The sequence below is a fragment of the Ochotona princeps genome, chromosome 30 (genome assembly GCF_030435755.1).
Source record: "Ochotona princeps isolate mOchPri1 chromosome 30, mOchPri1.hap1, whole genome shotgun sequence".
Lineage (NCBI taxonomy): Eukaryota > Metazoa > Chordata > Mammalia > Lagomorpha > Ochotonidae > Ochotona > Ochotona princeps.
In genome coordinates, this window is record NC_080861.1 from 8,653,855 (window position 1) to 8,671,833 (window position 17,979).

General features: G+C 43.7%; 1 protein-coding gene across 1 annotated transcript; it reads left to right on the top strand.

Moving 5' to 3' along the window:
• Nucleotides 1-68: 68 nt before the first annotated feature.
• On the top strand, nucleotides 69-17,840 carry RAB5A (RAB5A, member RAS oncogene family). Its single transcript, XM_004588298.3, has 6 exons — nucleotides 69-428; nucleotides 4,431-4,679; nucleotides 12,625-12,776; nucleotides 14,255-14,377; nucleotides 15,255-15,348; nucleotides 17,503-17,840. The coding sequence occupies exons 2-6, from the start codon at nucleotides 4,517-4,519 to the stop codon at nucleotides 17,616-17,618; spliced, it is 648 nt and encodes a 215-aa protein (XP_004588355.2). The 5' UTR covers nucleotides 69-428; nucleotides 4,431-4,516; the 3' UTR covers nucleotides 17,619-17,840.
• Nucleotides 17,841-17,979: the final 139 nt, after the last annotated feature.

The window sequence follows — 17,979 nt, forward strand, 5'->3', positions numbered from 1 at the left end:
CGCCCCGCCCTCCACTCCCAGGGCGGACGGGCGCCGAGCGGAAGTGACGCAGAGGCGTAGTTGGCTGCGCGCAGCGACGTGGCGGCGGGGCCGGCACCCGGCTGCGGAAGTGGCTCCCGCGTTGAGACTGGAGTGTTTGTGTTTTGGTTCGCGAAGCAGCCGGCGGCCGGCCTGAGGGGAGGAGGGAGGAGGAGGAGGAAGAGTCCGTCGGCATTCGAGGGCCGGCGGCTGCGGCGGTGGCCGAGGAGGAGGAGGAGGAGAAAAGGAAAGCGAAAGGCGGAGCGCGGAGAGGCGGGGACGGAGCCCGACAGGGGCGGCACCGCAGCTCCAGCCCCGCACGGCCCAGTGTGAGGAGAGCGACGCTCGGAGCCGCCTCAGCCTCCGCCCGGCTCCCGTGCCTCGGACCGCACCTGCCGCAGCGGCCTCAGGTACCCAGCCCACCCTGCCCCTGCGTCCGGACCCCGGGTTCCCGCGGCTTGGCGGGCGAGCTGCTTTGGGGGGACCCCCACCCCCGGAGCTGGCCGCGCCGGACTTGCGGCTGGCCTGGTGACGCCTGCGGCCGCCAAGGGTTCCTGGAGAGCCGTCGTGGTGGTGGAGGCACTTGGTGGAGGGAGCCACGGGTGTCACCCTCCTCCCTTCTCAAGATGGCGCCGCGGGAAGAGGACCGGAGGAGGCCGAGGTTCCGCCCGGCTCCTCCGGGCAGGGCAGAGGCGGGCAGGTTTCCGAGACGAGGGGGTGACAGGACGGCCCCGAGGTGGGGGGACCTGGCGGGGGACTGTGGGTTCAGGCAGTAACTCGGAGGCGGGCCGGGGGACCGGGAAGCGGAGCCGGGGGCTGCGATAGGTCAGCAGGTGAGTCGGAGGAGCTCCGCCTCCCTCGGGAAGATGTGGAGTGGGAAGGGTGAGGAGGCTGGAGGGGGGACGAGGCCGCCAAGCTGCCCGGCCGACTGAGCGGGGGAACCTGCCCGATGGTGTCCCCTCCCTGCGCGGGGCTAACACCCCGCTCCCCGTGACACCCACAGACCTTTCAGGCTTCCATTGGCCTCGCTTAATTGAAACAGAACTGTTGAATCAATTGCCCTAGTTATCTTCGGGACTCTTCACAGACTTGACTCGAGGGTTGTTGTAAGGCAAGCTTTGGCAACCCTGCCGGGCACGAAAGAAGAGCCCGGGAATTATAATTACTGTTTCTTTAAAATTGAAGATCACCTAAAAGGACTTAAACGCTCTGGAGCACTAACTCCTTCCAAAATACGGAAAATGCATATAGTGGCAAATCCTTGTTTGGCAAAGCGGGAGACATTTCAGTGAGCAGTGAATACAAGTTGGTGCCTGTATTCTTAACTTTTCAGTGTTACAGCAACTAAATTTTCAATTAGGTTTAATTTTCTATGTTGAGATCCTTAGAGCTTAGAAGGTAAAAAGTAAGTCAGGCGCTTGCTTGCCTTTCTTTATGGATATGTAAAGCTTTCGCTAAAGGCTGAAAGTGCTGTGTTATCCTTGAGAAGTGATCCTCAGGTTTGAGAACTGTTTCAACAGATATTTGCCCCTGAAAGCATATTGGTGCATTTTGAGTCTATATTGCATTCTGTTGGTGCTTAATATTACGTAGCAAGAGGCTGTGTGTGAGCTGTCGCTCAAGTTCAGCCTGCATGCCAAGTACCGTTTGGGGATGTTCTGCGTATACTGCATCTTGTAACTACTGGCAACTATGAAAGTTTCCTAGTATGCAGATGGACTTCAGAACTTAAAAATTTGCCCGCACATAAATTGGTGTAACCAGAATTATATCTCAAGGCTTGATGTGTTTGAGACAATGTTCTAGGAAAGCAGTTTTATCTGTACCATATTGTTTGGAAGTGGCTTAAACATTGTTTCATCTGTGTTGGTAAAACGTAGGAACTCTTTTCTTTCAAGCTGGGGTTTTGGATAAAGCAGAGAGGTGAGCTTAATTGTCTTGAGTTAACATGTCATGAATGTATTAGTGAGTTTTCAAGAATAGGTCTTATAAACTCAATTAAAAAGAAGGCAAATAACTTGCATGAGGTGAAACGTTGGATATAGTCACGTTGGTAGAGTGGGAATCTAGATTACATATGCTACTATTGGACCTGGTGTGATGGCTCAATTTAGCTGATCCTCACCTTGCAAGCACCAGGATCCCATATGGGCACCGGTTCCTGCCCCTCCTGCTCCACTTCCCATCCAGCTCCCTGTTTGTGGCCTGGGAAAGCAGTCGAGGACGGCCCAAAGCCTTGCGACCCTGCACCCGTGTGGGAGACCCAGGAGACCAGTAAATGGAAGATCTTTCTGTCACTGCTCTGTAAGTCTGCCTTTCAAAAAAACGAATTGTTCTGCAAAGATTCACGGCAAGTGTTGGTAGCCCCCAAAACGACAAAAAAGCTAGTGAATAGGTCACCGACAGTCACCACGAGCACATCCTTTCTGCGAAGGTGAAAGTCATTTTTCACTTTTTCAATGACTACGCATACAACACTGAGGACCTTAAAGTTTTTGCCCTAAAATGACCATTAATCATGCAATGCGGCATTTAACCAGAGTTTACCTATATTACTAAATCCTAGAATCTGAGAACATCCCTTTGATTATCTTAATTTCCCACAAAATAATTTTTTTAAGATTTTTTTATTTATTTTTATTAGAAAGTCAGATTTACAGAGAGAAGGAGAGACAGAAAGATCTTCCATCCGCTGCTTCACTCTTCAGGTGGCCGTATTGGCCAGAGCTGAGCTGATCTGGAGCCAGGAACCAGGAGCTTCTTCTAGGTCTCCCACACTGGTACTGGGTCCCAAGGCTTTGGGCCATCCTCGACTGCTTTCCCAGGCTTAAATATTTATTTAAATTTTATTTGAAAGGCAGATTTACAGAGAGAGGAGTGATCTTTCATCTCCTGGTTCACTTTCCAAATAGCCACATCAGCCAGAGGTGAGCTGATCCAAAGCCAGGAGCTTCTCCTGGGTCTCCCATGTGAGCACGAAGACCCGAGAACTTGAGCCATCCTCTGCTGCTTTCCCAGGGCTTGAGCAGGGAGCTGGATCGCAAGTGGAGCCAACCGGACATGATCTGACATGCCATGGGAAGCTGGAGGATTAGCCAGCTGTGCAACTATTCTGCCCTGAGGCTCACCACCCCACGTTTTTACCCAAGTCATCTGACTCTAAAACTTGCTTTCTTTTTAAATTATTGACCTTTATTGTAAGGATTTTTTTTTTTTTTTAAGATTTATTTACTTTTGTTGGAAAGGCAGATATACAGAAAGGAAGATCTTCCATCTGCTGATTCACTCCCCAAGTGGACGCAACAGCCGGAGCTGAGCCAATCTGAAGCCAGGAGCTTCTTCCGGGTCTCACGTGGGTGCAGGGTCCCAAGGCTTTGGGCCGTCCTCGACGGCTTTCTCAGACCACAAGCGGGGAGCTGGATGGGAAGTGGGGCTGCTGTGGCAAGAACCGGCGCCCATATGGGATCCTGGCGCATTTAAGGACAGGACTTTAACCACCACCTCATAGGGCCCTAAAACTTGATTTTTTGACTCACTTGTCAGGTGCCTTGCTTTGAAAAACTTACATCTGTAAACTCTTTATAAGGATTGTAGCAGTAACTGTAAAGGTTGTTGAGTGGCTCTGCCAAAGTACTTAAAACCTTCATAACAAAGTTGAGGCTGAATTAGGGTTTTTAAAAAGCCCTGAAAATCACAGTGATTTTAGGCTCACATTCTGGAAAAGGTGCTTTGAAAAGGTGGTGAGGGGCAGGTATTGCAGCCGGAAGCTGCCACTAGGGGTGCTGCTGTCCTGAATTGAAGGGCCTGGCCTTGACTCCCCGTTTTGCCGACCTGGCTCCGTGAAAATACATACTACGGGAGACAACAAGTGATGCACAAGGGATTGGGTCCCTCTTAAGTGTGTAAGTGGCCCGAAGGGGGTTCCGGACTTAATTCGCCCTATGCCGCTCAGTCTATTGCAGTCATTCGGAGTATGAACAGTAGGCGGCAGCTATTTCCCTCTCTTTGTGTCATTCTTTCAAATAAATGAAGTAAGGCTTTATTTAAAGATTATTTTTATTTGGGAGAGAAATCTTGCATCTCCCACGTAGATGCAGAGACCCAGAGACTTGAACTATCTTCTGCCTCCCAGGCCATTAGCAGGAAGCTGGATCAGAAGTGGAGCTGCTGGGACTTGAGCTGATGCCCATATAGGACACTGGGGCCACAGGTGGAAGCTTAGCCTGCTACTCAGGGGCACCAGCCCCCAAATTAAGTACTTTTTTAAAAGGTTGTAAAGTAAACTAAATGGCTTTGAGCATCAAATAGGTCATAATTAACCAAAAGTTATATGCTATGATCAGAATTTAGTATTTATTAAATTTAACTGTTTTGCTGATTTGTATATTTGTTGCATATTTGTTTCTTTACAGATTTCTTTACCTACAGAAAAAAATTGACGCTCTGCATCCTGGCAGTTCATTTAAGAATCTGAAATTGGGGACTTTTAAATTTGGACATGGCTAATCGAGGAGCAACGAGACCCAATGGGCCAAATACTGGAAATAAAATATGCCAGTTCAAACTAGTCCTTCTGGGAGAGTCTGCTGTTGGCAAATCAAGTCTAGTGCTTCGCTTTGTGAAAGGCCAATTTCATGAATTTCAAGAGAGTACCATTGGGGGTGAGATTTTCTTCACTGCTTCATTTATTTTAATCATACATTGACAAATGTTTTTGTGTTCCAGTTGGGTGGCTGTGGACACCTAAATAGGTCATACAGTCAAGAAAAGATTTTTCAGCCGACTTCTAACTTTAAAATATACCTTGGTTTTTGTTAAGATAACATCTGTTAACATTTTGATTTTTTTGTTTGTTTGTTGTTAATCCCACTGTGGTTGTATACTAGCTAAGATACACAAACAAACATGAGTGGAATCAGTGTCCCAAAAATATAAGATTTGACTAGGTATGTATTTCTTAATTAATAGAAGCTTATACAATAAATGCATGTTTGTATTCAGTTATATTGGATTTCGGACGAATAGTGAAAATATTAGACTTTTATGTCAATTCTTTACATCTGGATTGTTTCTAAATTAACTTGCCAGTGCGTCGAGTTAAGTAAATTTAGTTACGTACTACCAAGATATACACATAGGACTGCTCCAAGGGTAGAGAAAAATGGATGATTAATGGAAACAGACATACCGAGAAAGTGGAGCTGAGGAAAAGTCGTGGGGCAAGAGCTCTTGTACTTCAGTTTCCTCTGCGAAATGAACAGGGAACCTTTGAACTTGATGAGTCTTGTTTTGCAAGGCATATGTATTTGAGTAGTTGTGTATTAGGACATTTACAAATGTATGCTTTTTAAAGGCAAGCTTTTGTAATGCATAAAACAAATATATAACCACTGATGTGTAGCAACTTCAAATTTATCAAAAAGCAGAACTTTATTTAACAGATGTTCTTAACCAAATGTGCTTGAATTTTATTGGTAACCTCAGGCCCTTCTAATAAGATTGGTGAGCTGGTCCTGACTTTCCAATAAGGGAAATGAGCTAGTAGGCCCTGAGAGTATTTCTCCTTCAGTTGACTCCACAGTGTTATGGGGATCTATAGGATTCTTTGACTTGCGTATTATGTTAGAGTGTTTCTTAATGGTGTTTTTTGTGGATTTGTATGTGTGTGATATTACTGAGCATCAGAAATGTAATCTGGGTTTTGAAGTTACAGTTTTTTTATGTTTCAAGGAATGTTAATGCACTATGCATTACACATCCTTTGTGTAGTGTCTTTAAATTATCTGCTTCATAATCAGATACTACCTTTACACCCCCAAACTCAAGATCTCTCTGCTTTCATTTTGACAGACCTAAACTCACTTCTCCACCCAGTTGACCTGGAATATGCTTGCACAAGGTTTCTGAGACTTCCCCCATCCTTTTTGACCAAACCCTTGCCAGGAATCTGTCCTTACTTTCCCTTCTTCCAAACCCATCCAGTATGTAGAAGACCTCTTCCTTTGCAGCCCATCACTACTACACAGCGAAGGCAATACTGCTATTCTGCTAAACTCCCTAGCCCATAGGGGTACAGAGCCTCACCCTCCCAAAGTTCAGCTGTTCGCCCCTTAGCTAACCTACCTAGGACAACTCACTCCCACCCAACAGTCTGTTACCTTAGAAAACACTTGATATCCCTTCCCCGACCCACTCACAAAGAACAAATCCTCTCCTTCCCGGACATGATGGGCTTCCTGTACTTACAGATTCCCACCTCCCCTGTGCTGACTGATCCCCTGTACAATGCTGCACGCAGTTCTTTGAGCTCCTCCTAACCCCTTTAGGCCCTGTTTCAGAAGCTTCAACAAGCCATTCTCTAGGCTGCAGCATTCCATTTACCTGACTTTACCAGGCCTTTCCTACTATATGTTACTCAAAAGTCAGGCTTTGCTTCCGTAACCTTGGAACACCAATTTGGACCCTCTTTCACCCCAGTCACGTATTTGTCAAAGAAACTAAACCCTAACATCCTGCGGTGGGCCCTGCCTTTGTTCCTTGGCAGTTGGCAGCACTCCTTGCCCAAGAATCCAAAAAGCTCACCTTTGGCTTTCAAACAACTATCTATCCCCTCCCCCTCATCATCTTTTTGAGCTATTTACCTACAAGGGTCCCCAAACCCTTCCCTCTTTGCATATTCTGACTTTCTAGGTCTCACTGGTGGATAATCCCACACTGACCTTTCTGATCTCTTACTCCCTCACCACTCAGCTCAGTGTCCTGAATCCCTACCATTCATGCACGGAAACCCTGAGTTAATGCTCCGTCCCGCTCACATTCATGAGGGAGCCCTCCCACTAGTGACTTACATTTGCTTCACTGGCAGAAGCTCCCTTATTCATGAAGGCACACGAAGGGATGGGTATGTCATTACAGCTACTGACACCATAGAAGAGGGCACAAACTGAGCTTTCTGCCTAGCCCAAGAAAAAAACCATAGTATTTACACTGACTCTAGATAGACCTGCCAGTGCTTACTCTCTCAGCCATTTGGAGAGAGGGAGGGTTTCTTACAACATGACGAACCTCAATTACCAGTGCTTGTTTTATCTCTGCTCCTCTGTAGGCCGCTTCTCTATCAATTTGTACCACTTGAAACCAAAGAAACATCCTTTTCTAGTCTAATTCAAAAGATTACCTAATATAGCTATTTCAACATTCCTTTCATTTGTAAGTCGTTACGTTTGTTCGAAATTCTTATAGCCTTTTCTGAGCACTTACGTGAATCCTGTAGTACATAAGGACTCTACTTGTAGAACAGTTAAAGTGTGTGTTTTCCTGCACATTAAATAATACAGTTCATGCAGATTATTTCCTCTTACTTGTTTTGGTATAGCTGTTTAGCCCAGTGAGGCGCACCCGTGTCTCCTGTTGGCTGATGGCGTTTAGTAACAATCTTTGGCTCCCGATTCCAACTTGTTGCTGCTGTGGATGCTGAGGGCAGCAGTGATGGCTCAGGTTGTCGGGCTCCTGCTGCACTTTGAGGACGCCTGTGCTGAGTTACCAGCTGCCAGCTTTGGCCCGTTGTTGGCCTTTATACCTGCAAGAACTGTCTCTCCCTCTCAAATTAAGAAAAAAACAACTATTAGGGTTGGGCATTTGACCCAATAGTTTACTGGCAGTTCTTGTGTTGGAAGCTTAGCTCCACTCTTCAGTTTTCTCTCAGTACGCCTTGGGAGGAATGGTAAAAGCAGCTGCTGCCCTGCCACCCACGTGGGATTCCCAGCTTCCGCCTTGAATTTGGCTCCACCAGCAGCTGCAGGTATTTGGAGACTGAGCTGGTGGATACAGGCTTTCAGTGTATATGTGTGCCTTTTGTCAAAAGCAGGTTTAAAATCCATGAGCATTAGTTTTTGCTGTGGCTTCATTTGTTAATATCCTCTGGTGCTGTCGAAGTTCAAAGTTGTTTGGTAAAATGGTTTTGTCAAAAAGCTCTAACTTAGGGAATGGAGTCTCGATTCATTGATTTATTGTTTTTATTTGGTTGAATAATTTGTGTATATCCTCTTATTTATCTGACAAATTTTAGGGTTTGTTTATTTACTTGAAAGGTAGAGATGGTAGAGAAAGAGGTCTTTCAGCCACTGGTTCACCTCCCAAATGGCCAGAAGAGCCAGGGTTGAGCCCATCAAAAGCCAGGAGCTTTTAGGGGGTCACCTACATGGATGCAAGGGCTCAAGGGACTTGGGTTATTGTTGCACTGATTTCCCAGGCAGGTTTTCAGGGAGCTGGGTCAGTATTACCCCCTGTGCCACAGAGCTGGCCCTACATGTCACCAGAAATTAAGTCTAAATCTCCAACCTTTTTAGACCATATGTCCTCCCAAAAGAGGATATACATTAAAAAGGAATTGTTACATCAGTTACATCTTCAAGAAATCCATACATTTGCATAAAATTTAATACATGGACTTTGAAATCTGTGTTGGCTGAGTTATTTTTGCTAGTTTTCTGGTTGTTCTCTCACTTGAATATTTCAGGTTTCTAGTTGATCTTTCATTGATAAAGTGAGGGCCCGGCGCCATGGCCTGGCGGCCAAAGTCCTTGCCTTGAACACGCCCCGGGATCCCATATGGGCGCCGTTCTAATCCCGACGGCCCAGAGCATTGGGACCCTGCACCCGTGTGGGAGACCCAGAAGAGGATATGGGCTTCTGGCTTTGGATTGGCTTAGCTCTGATCATTGCGGTCACTCGGGGAGTGAATCATCAGATGGAAGATAACTTCTTTCTCTTCTCCTCTCTGTATATATCTGACTTTGTAATACAAATAAATAAATCTTTAAAAAAAAGAAAGGAAAAAGTGAGAGGCATATGAAAGAAAGTCGATTTTGGATACCAATAGGTGCTATAAAATGGGACTTTTTTTTTTAATTTCATTTAGATAGAGGATTTTTACTTCAATAAGAACATGGAAAATTTATAATTGGTCTAACATAATCTCACTTTGAAGAATGAATTTATGATAGGATAATATGATTGGAAGTCGTCATTGAGCCTCACCTGGCAGCCGTTCCGCACAGAGCCTGTATGTAAGGTCAAGGAGGAATTCCAACGGTTTTCATTGTTTTGTTTTTATAGGACTACCTTGATGAAAACATACATTGTAGCTACCCAATTAAATTCCTCCAGGTGTGAATAAATGTTGAGGATTTTGTAAATAGTCTTTGGTTCTTCACAGCTGTGGCAGAGCAGTGTTGATAGTGTTGCTGAACATTGACTTACAGAGTAACAGATAAAGAAGGGTGCAGGCAGGATGGAAAGGGAACAAGTCAGCTGCTTGAGAGGCTTCTCAGCCTCGGTTTTGACAGCTTAGGATACCAGATGCTCTTTGGTTCTGAAGAACATAATCTGATAAGTGACTCTGGTCTGTGTAATTATCAGTTGCTTTCAGCTTTTCTTTATTTAAAAAAAAACAACAGTTCTTTATCTCATACTTAGTTGCTGTCAGCCCTGTTTGAGATGCAATATGAATAGAATTCTCACTTTCCTATCCCATTTATAAGTAATTTGCAATTTTTAGAAAGGTGTGATTTCTAGAAAATACAAAGTAATTTTAAAATAGAGTTTACATGGCATTTTCACACAGCTCATGGATGCCTTACATGGCTGTACATGAAAATGCTCCTTTTAAATAGAAGAGACAAATATGTCAAGACAAATGTGTTCCTTCAGTGCTGCCAGCGATGTGGAATCCAGACAGAATGTGAGAGTGTGTGTATACATACAAATCTGTTTTTCCTTATTAGAATTAGGGTATATTCCTTGCAATCAATCTGCGAAATAACTGGCAGATATGTGCACTCTTCGTTGAACGAAACTGAAGGGATATTACAGCTATAAATCATATATCAAATTTTAATTATTCTCAAAGATTTTTTTTAAGTTTAAAGTGAGAAGTCTCATTTTCTAATCCACTCAGTTCTTTTTCTCCAAAATTATGTTAATTTGTTGTATAACTTACAGAGTTACTGTTAAAAAGCTACATATTCTCTGTGGGGTTTTTTGTTTGTTTTAGATTACTGTATTTTTATTGGAAAAGCAGCTTTACAGAGAGGAGAAACAAAGTGGGAGATCTATCCTTTGTTCCGCTCTCCAAGTGACCACAACAGTCGCAGCTGAGCTGATCTGAAGTCAGGAAACAGGAGATTCTTCCGGGTTTCCCACACTGGTACAGGATCCCAAGGCTTTGGGCCTTCCTCCTCCTTTTTCAAGCCACAAACAGGGAACTGAGTGGGAAGTGGAGCTGCTGGCACACAAACTGATGCCCAGGTGGGATCGTAGCACTGGCATTGGAGGAGGGAGCAGGATTAGCCAATGGAGCCATCACAATGGGTTCTCTGTTGTGTTTTTTCCAAACTTAAACTTACCAGCCATCTAGTAATTGCTGAGAAACAGATAACAAAGCATAGAAATTTAAACTCATTCTGTCATCACTCTTGGAGTGGGCTTACTAAGTGAGCTTAATGTTTTTCTTGGACCTTGTGTCTTTTTGGTTGGGACCTCAACTGGGGCTGTCAGCTGGAATGTGCACATTTCGTCTTGACCCTGACCTGGTTTTCCTCACAGTGATGGTAGGTTCAAGGCAGATTCTTTTCCTTAGAACAGATTTCTAAGCTGTGTTACCCACAGGCCTACAGTTCGATTTTACTTATTGTGGTTGATACACAGTTCTTTGTTTGCGGTCACTTGTGCCACTCCTTGCAGAGTTGCAGATCTGGACTTTTGGGTTAGACGTCCACCACTTTGACCACAGCTCCTGGCGTATTACTCTCTACCTCCTGTGATCCATGCTGAGGTTTGCTGTTGTCTGTACAACCTTTCTCCCCTCTAGCAGTTCCCAGGACTAGGGAGGCACCAGTGGTAGCAGTGCAGGTCCTGCTGGCACCTGCTGGCTGTTAGGTCTGAGGGCCTCTTGGACCCGTCTGGAGTTATAAGATGCCACAGTCGGTATTTGCAGTGTAGGACCAGTGCAGTGTACTGAGCTCAGAGAATTCGCTCCCAGCTCAGCACATGCACAGCTCGCTGTTGTCCCTGCATTCTCACTGTAGAAAATGGCACCTGAAGTGCCATTCATAGAGTTTCTTGACCTATATTGGGTGGAAACTGTAGGATGCCACATTGTTGCAGTTCACTGAGCCCAAAGTGAGTTCACTCCCAGCTTAGTGCATGCGCAGTCCTGTCCCCATAGCCTTTGCCTCCCTACACAAAATGGTGCCCGATTCGACTGCGGTGGGGGTCTGGGCTGTGACACGCACTCTGTTCCTGCACTCCAGTTTGGGATCTGCTGCTCTGTCTCTGCTTCTGGTCAAACAACTAGTAGAAGAGGCAGTTCTATTTCTGGGTTTACCTCTTGAGCTCCTGACGAACTCCCCTTCCCACCTGGCTTCTGGTGGCACTCCAGCCACAACTCGGTGACTGCCTCTGAGGTATCTGGTCACTGCAGTACCACCCCGTTGTCTCCGCTGCTTTCCCGTATCCGTCAAGTCTCCAGCTGCCCCTCCGCTGTTTTCTGGAATGTGCCCTCCCTGCTTCACCCTGGCTAATTCTTAATTACAAATATATATATATATATAACCTAGGAATAGGGTATCCCTTACACAGGTAGCCTGAAGATGTTTTCACTTGTGTATGACTAATGCCAGTACAGAATTTCCCACGTGGGAACAGCGTGTCAGCGTCACAGAAAGTTGTCGTTTTGGCGCATTTAAGAATTTGGGTTTGCATTCAGGTTCAGCCTTGATAATAATGACATGTCTTTTGAAACTTTTTTTTCTGGTTGTGAAAGTATTTCCCTATTTGTGTTACCTAAAGTGCTGCTTGAATGGCTCCATGTCCTGTTAACTTCAGACATCTGAGTGAACTAGGGTTTGTATTTGCTTAGTGCATTTCTCGAGGAACCTCCCAGTGTAGGAAGAGAAAACGATATGTGAACCTCTGGGAGCAGAGCTAGGCAGTGCTGGTGTGGAATCAGGAAGGGTTCCTCGGCACGGCGAGATGATGAGTGTCTTCAGCAGTTTGATTGGAATGCACTCCCTTTCTAGCATGTTTTTTGATAGCATATTATTATTATGAGACAGTTACTGACTTCAAGCTCTTGTAGCTGAATTAAACTTTTTTTTTTAGCTGATGCCTTCGGGTTTGTTTTTTTTTTATGATGGTCTTGTTTCTTTCAAATAATATTCTCAACGCTGTATTACTTACTACAGAGACGTGGAAGAAGCTTTTGGCTCCCGGCATTGGATTGGCTCAGCTCTGGTCATTGCAGCCACTTGCGGAGTCAGCCAGTGGATGGAAGATCTTTCTCCTTCCTTTGCAATAAAAATAAATGTTATTTTAAAATGTAACCTCTAATACCATAACAAGCTTTAAAATATAGTGAAAATTTGTAACTTTGTGGCCCGCTACCAGGATCTTAATATGTAGGTAGCATTGAATCACAGGTCTTGTAAATATTTAAAACTGTTATTAATGGTTTAAGTATGCAGTACTTTGATTTTCCAGGTGTTTTCTGTGATATGAAAACTTGAAGGACATGATTAATTTATTAGGGGCATTTTCTTCTTTCAGCTGCTTTTCTAACTCAAACTGTGTGTCTTGATGACACAACAGTGAAGTTTGAAATATGGGACACAGCTGGTCAGGAACGGTACCATAGCCTAGCACCGATGTACTACAGAGGAGCACAAGCAGCCATTGTTGTGTATGACATCACGAATGAGGTGAGTACTGGGGTATTCCCTGGTGAAATTAGTTTTACTCTTTGTTTTGTTGAGAATATTCGTTCAATGGAATCTTTTGAAGTGGTTTAATTTTTTTTTTCCCTAGCCATTGCGATTTTCTTGTAAGTTAGTGTTTTTAAAAATACCATGAAGGTTTGGAACTTCCTTTTTGTATTGATTCATATAAATGTATTAGAGGAGATGTTGAATCATAGTTGCCCGCTGTGCTGTTGAGAGTACCAGGAGCTTGTTCCTTCTGCCACACTCTTGAGTGATACACGTGTTCCAGATTCCTGTGGCCTTCGCAGCCTCTAAGAATCACTTTTCTATGTTCAGACAGGTAGTGTGTTAAAGCTCCAACAGAGAAACAACATTCTGTATCTTTGTGTCTGACACCACTGTAAAAAAACAAAAATATTGGTTTATATAGAAGTAAGATTTATATAGTGAGAGAAATTCCACTCACTCCCAAAGTGGTCGTAATGGCCAGAGATGGATCAGACCAACTCAGGTAGCCTGCAACAGCGTGAGATCTTCCAAATGGGGGCAAGGTCATAGCTTCTGGGCAGCCTTCCACTGCCTTCCCAGGCACATTAGCTGGGAGCTGGATGAGAAGTGGAGCAGCCAGAAATCAAACTGGAACTCAAGTGAGATGATGTCTTCGTTTTATCCATTTTAGTGCAAATCGTCACTGTTATTTATGACTGAATAATGTTCCATTATGTTTGTAGACCATGTGTCTTGATCCATTCATCACTGGTTTGCTTGATTACATATCTTGGTTATTATGAATAGTGATGTGGTAAAGATAGTGGACTAGGTGTTTTTTGGATACCATGACTTCAGGTCTTTTGGATATATGCCCAGTGGTGGCATTGCTGAATCATGGCAGTTTTTAAGAAGTTGAGGCTGAGTTGGTGGTGTGACAGGTCAGTCTTCCACCTGCCGGTCCCAGTCTCGTATTAGCTCCAGTTCGTGTCCTGGCTGCTCCACTTTCCTTTCAGTTCCCTGCTTATGACCTGAGAGAGCACCGGAGGATGGCCCAAAGCTCTGGGCCCCTGCACGCATATGGGAGACCTGGAAGAAACTTCTGGCTCCCAGCTTCAGACCATCCCAGTTCTGTCAATTGTTCCCATGTGAAGAGAGAACCAGCAGATGGAGTATCTCTATCTGTAATTCTGACTTCTCTGAGTAAAATAAATAAGCCTTTAGGAAAATCATCATATTCTTTTCCATTGTGTCTGTACTAGTTTAGATTGCAACAGTACACATGAATACATGTGTTGTAATGTCTCACTGTAACCAGTAAATATAGCAGTTGTTACAGTAAAAGGAAAATATTTAAGCTGAAAGTACCACAATGGTCATAAAAATTTCTATCCCAGAATCACATTGGACACTTTCCAACCTTACCTCACAAAGATGCTTGCTAATCAGTTTTTGGTACCATGTCAAATAACTGTTTCTTTGTTTAACAGGAATCCTTTTCCAGAGCAAAAAACTGGGTTAAAGAACTTCAGAGACAAGCAAGTCCTAACATTGTAATAGCTTTATCAGGAAACAAGGCTGACCTAGCAAATAAAAGAGCTGTGGATTTCCAGGTATGTTGAATTAAGTTGATTGGAAGACATGCAAGTTTTGTAACTATTAGTAGTACTATGTAAATTGAATATTTTCTTGACCTTAGCAAGGAAGTTTTCAGAGTAAAGAATGATTACCTTCTCCTTCCCACGGACACTTTGGGTTAGTGTACTTCCCAGCCCCTCTCTGCTCTTGTCCCAGTATATTTCAGTGCATATGTGGGTCCACATCGTATTACACTTTCCAAAGTTTATAGAAAAATAAAATACATATTTATTTTAGTTTAAAAAAAAATTGAAATCCCATCCATAAAACATGGTTCCAAGAGTTTATGAACCCCCCCTGGAAGGGAAGTGGAGTTGCCAAGACATGAATTGGTGCCTGTATGGGATACCGGTGGATGACAAGGAAAGAATTCAGCCACTAGGGAGTTTGGCTGTGAATATTAGGTGTGTAATACTAGAGATGGCATCATTCTCTTATTGAATGTGTGGTAAGTGGAATACATGTGCCAGGTGATACCACTATCCATTGCAGTCTCCAGGACAGTTACCTCTTCAGCATAAAATGTTAGAGCACTTAAATTGCAGCTGTAAGTGACCCTGACACATAACGGGGCAAGGAACTGGTTTATTTGTCAAATGGGAAAGACCATTGGATAGTCTCAGAACAGCTTTGTGGATCAAAGACATTTGGCTATGATAAATTGTAAAACATTACAGAAATAAAGGGGGGATAACACGAACTTCAAAAATTTGATGGAAAGCGAAATTAAGAGTTTATCTTGATGTAAAACATTTTGAAATCTCTGCATATAATAAAATCTTCAAAAAATTTGCAAATATGTATAGTAAAACTGAGTATTTCTAAGGAACAATCTTTTTGTTCTATAAACAGGAAGCACAATCCTATGCAGATGACAATAGTTTATTATTCATGGAGACATCAGCTAAAACGTCGATGAATGTAAATGAAATATTCATGGCAATAGGTAAGATTAATAATGCTTCTTTTCAAATTATATAAGCAGAAAAGTAGAGAATTTGTGCAACTATATCTATTTTTAAATTATTAATTTTTTCTATGATTATGTCACTTTTCTAAGTCTCTACCACCAAGCAATACTTGGTTTTTAAATTTGAAAACACTATTACCTGTAAAATTGCAATATTAGTAATATAGGTAAATTTCTTCCAGATGAGTTAAGTGTGATTGTTGGCATGATAATTCTGGTACATTTTCCAACGGTTTCACTGAAAGAGAAATTTAAGTATTTGATTTTTGCTTATTGTAATCCTCTCCTTTCCCTTACCTGAGGGGAAGATACACTTCAAGATCTCTGTTGAGTGCCTGGAGCCAAAGTTGCCCTCAGCTGTGTAGTGCATTTACATCTTAAGCGAGCAGTTCCTCATGCGCCAGCCTCTTCGTCTTTATGAGCTGAGGTGCCGCAACATAACTAGAGTGCGTTTCCTTTTCCTCCGTCATAGTTTCACAGATTATGTACCAATACATCTTAGCACTTTTGACACCCAATTTTTTTTAACCTTCACTTATGAAGTGAGCTTTCACCTTTTCATTTAAAGGAAGCCCTTTGGTTTCTCTGTGGTACATCCAAATTGCCAATGTCATTGGTGTGTTCAATGGCCATAGGTGAAGTAAGGGTTACTCAGTGATGAGCACAGTTCCAATTCATCCTTTTGTTTTGTTTTTAAATTTGTTTGTTTATTTGAAAGGCAGTTACAGGGAGAGAACACTTCTGTCTTCTAGTTTATTCCCCAAATGGCTCCAGTGACTAGTACTTGGCTTGACTAAAGCCTGGAGCTTCAGCTGGTCCTCCAACATGACTGCCGGGCGCAAGCAAGTGGGCCATCTTTCGCTGCTTTACAAGGCACGTTAGCAGAGAACTGGATCAGAAGTGGAGCAGCCAGGACTTGAACCGGTACCCATACTGGAAGCTGGCACTGCAGGCAGTAGTTTAACCCCAACCCCAGGACAGTCAATCTTAACAGTCAGTAAGAAGCTATGAGAAGGAAAGACTACAATAAAAAGAAGATACACTCTGATATTAATGTACTATTTAGACATAATTGTATTTTTTTTTCCCAGTATTTTCTGTCTTTAATTCACATGTGTTAATGAGGTCACTTAGAAGTTGGCCTCTGAGTCACCTGCTTTAAGGTGACAGTAAGATCGGTCTTAGCGGAGTCGTCATCCTCAAGCCTGAGAGCATCAGTGTGTGCAGGTGCTGTTTAGAGTCAGTCGACTGGGGCATATGTGGTTCTGCTGTCTCTCAGTGATCCAGCATATCTGCCATCGTGGGGATCAAGATTAACTACATCTAGCAGATAGATTAATAACCATTACCCTGTGTAGAACTTAGCAGATGTGGCCATTTCTGAAACCCACAGAAATGTGATGAAAACAAAATTGAGAATTAGTTTTGAAAGGTGGAGTCTTCAAGATCAGCCCAGTTATTTAGTAGGTTCTGTTACTGGCCAGTCATGTCCGTAGGAAAAGGCTGTGGGAATTGGGAAGAAAATGGGCTCTGTATAATCTGTTCTGGGTTGTGGTTAGGTTAAACGTAGAGGGCAAGGTGTCTTGCAACACAGCCAGGAAAGAAATTTCCTTAAGACAGCAACCAGTGGGGCCCGGCAGCGTGGCCTAGCGGCTAAAGTCCTCACCTTGAAAGCCCCGGGATCCCATATGGGCGCCGGTTCTAAGCCCGGCAGCTCCACTTCCCATCCAGCTCCCTGCTTGTGGCCTGGGAAAGCAGTCGAGGACGGCCCAATGCATTGGGACCCTGCACCCGCGTGGGAGACCCAGAAGAGGTTCCAGGTTCCTGGCTTCGGATCGGCGCGCACCGGCCCGTTGCGGCTCACTTGGGGAGTGAATTATTGGACGAAGATCTTCCTCTCTGTCTCTCCTCCTCTCTGTATATCTGACTTTGTAATAAAAATCAATCTTTAAAAAAAAAAAAAAGACAGCAACCAGTGTTTTGGCATTTACTAGTTACTTGATAAATATTTGAAAAGAATAAACATGGTTATGTGATACTTTGGGATAACCAAACTAGAAAGAATTATTAAAAAGCACGTGAGTGTAATTTTAATATGAATATTCTGATTTTTTTTTTAATATTTCATAGCTAAAAAGTTGCCAAAGAATGAGCCACAAAATCCAGGAGTGAATTCTGCTAGAGGAAGAGGAGTGGACCTGACGGAACCCACACAGCCGACCAGGAGTCAGTGTTGTAGTAACTAAGCCTCCAGGCTGAACTCGCTGGAGCATTCTGCTTCCTACATGTAAATAACAATGGAAATGGAGCGTTTAACAGCCCAGGATGACTTCCAAAAAGAAGAGACTTATGATAGAGTCGAGTTTCTAATACAGATTTTAAGTGTTTTTGAACTTAATTTTTAATGCCATGCATGTATTCCTCTGACTAATGTTTCAGCAATAGGAAGGAAGGGAAGTGCTCTGTGCACTGGTGTCGGTGGGAGGTCGGGGGACACTTCTCATCATAGAAACGGATGGCTCTGGACCCTCAGTTAACCAGCGAGCCTCTCCAAACTAACAGTCATCACTCTGAAAAGAATGAAGAGCTTACTTGGGCTTTTCAGAA

Coding starts and splice junctions, on each gene's coding strand:
- RAB5A (XM_004588298.3), top strand. CDS start 4,517: ATGGCTAATCGAGGAGCAACGAGACCCAATGGGCCAAATACTGGAAAT. Junction 12,777..14,254: donor TGTATGACATCACGAATGAG/GTGAGTACTGGG, acceptor TTTGTTTAACAG/GAATCCTTTTCCAGAGCAAA. Junction 14,378..15,254: donor AAAGAGCTGTGGATTTCCAG/GTATGTTGAATT, acceptor TTCTATAAACAG/GAAGCACAATCCTATGCAGA.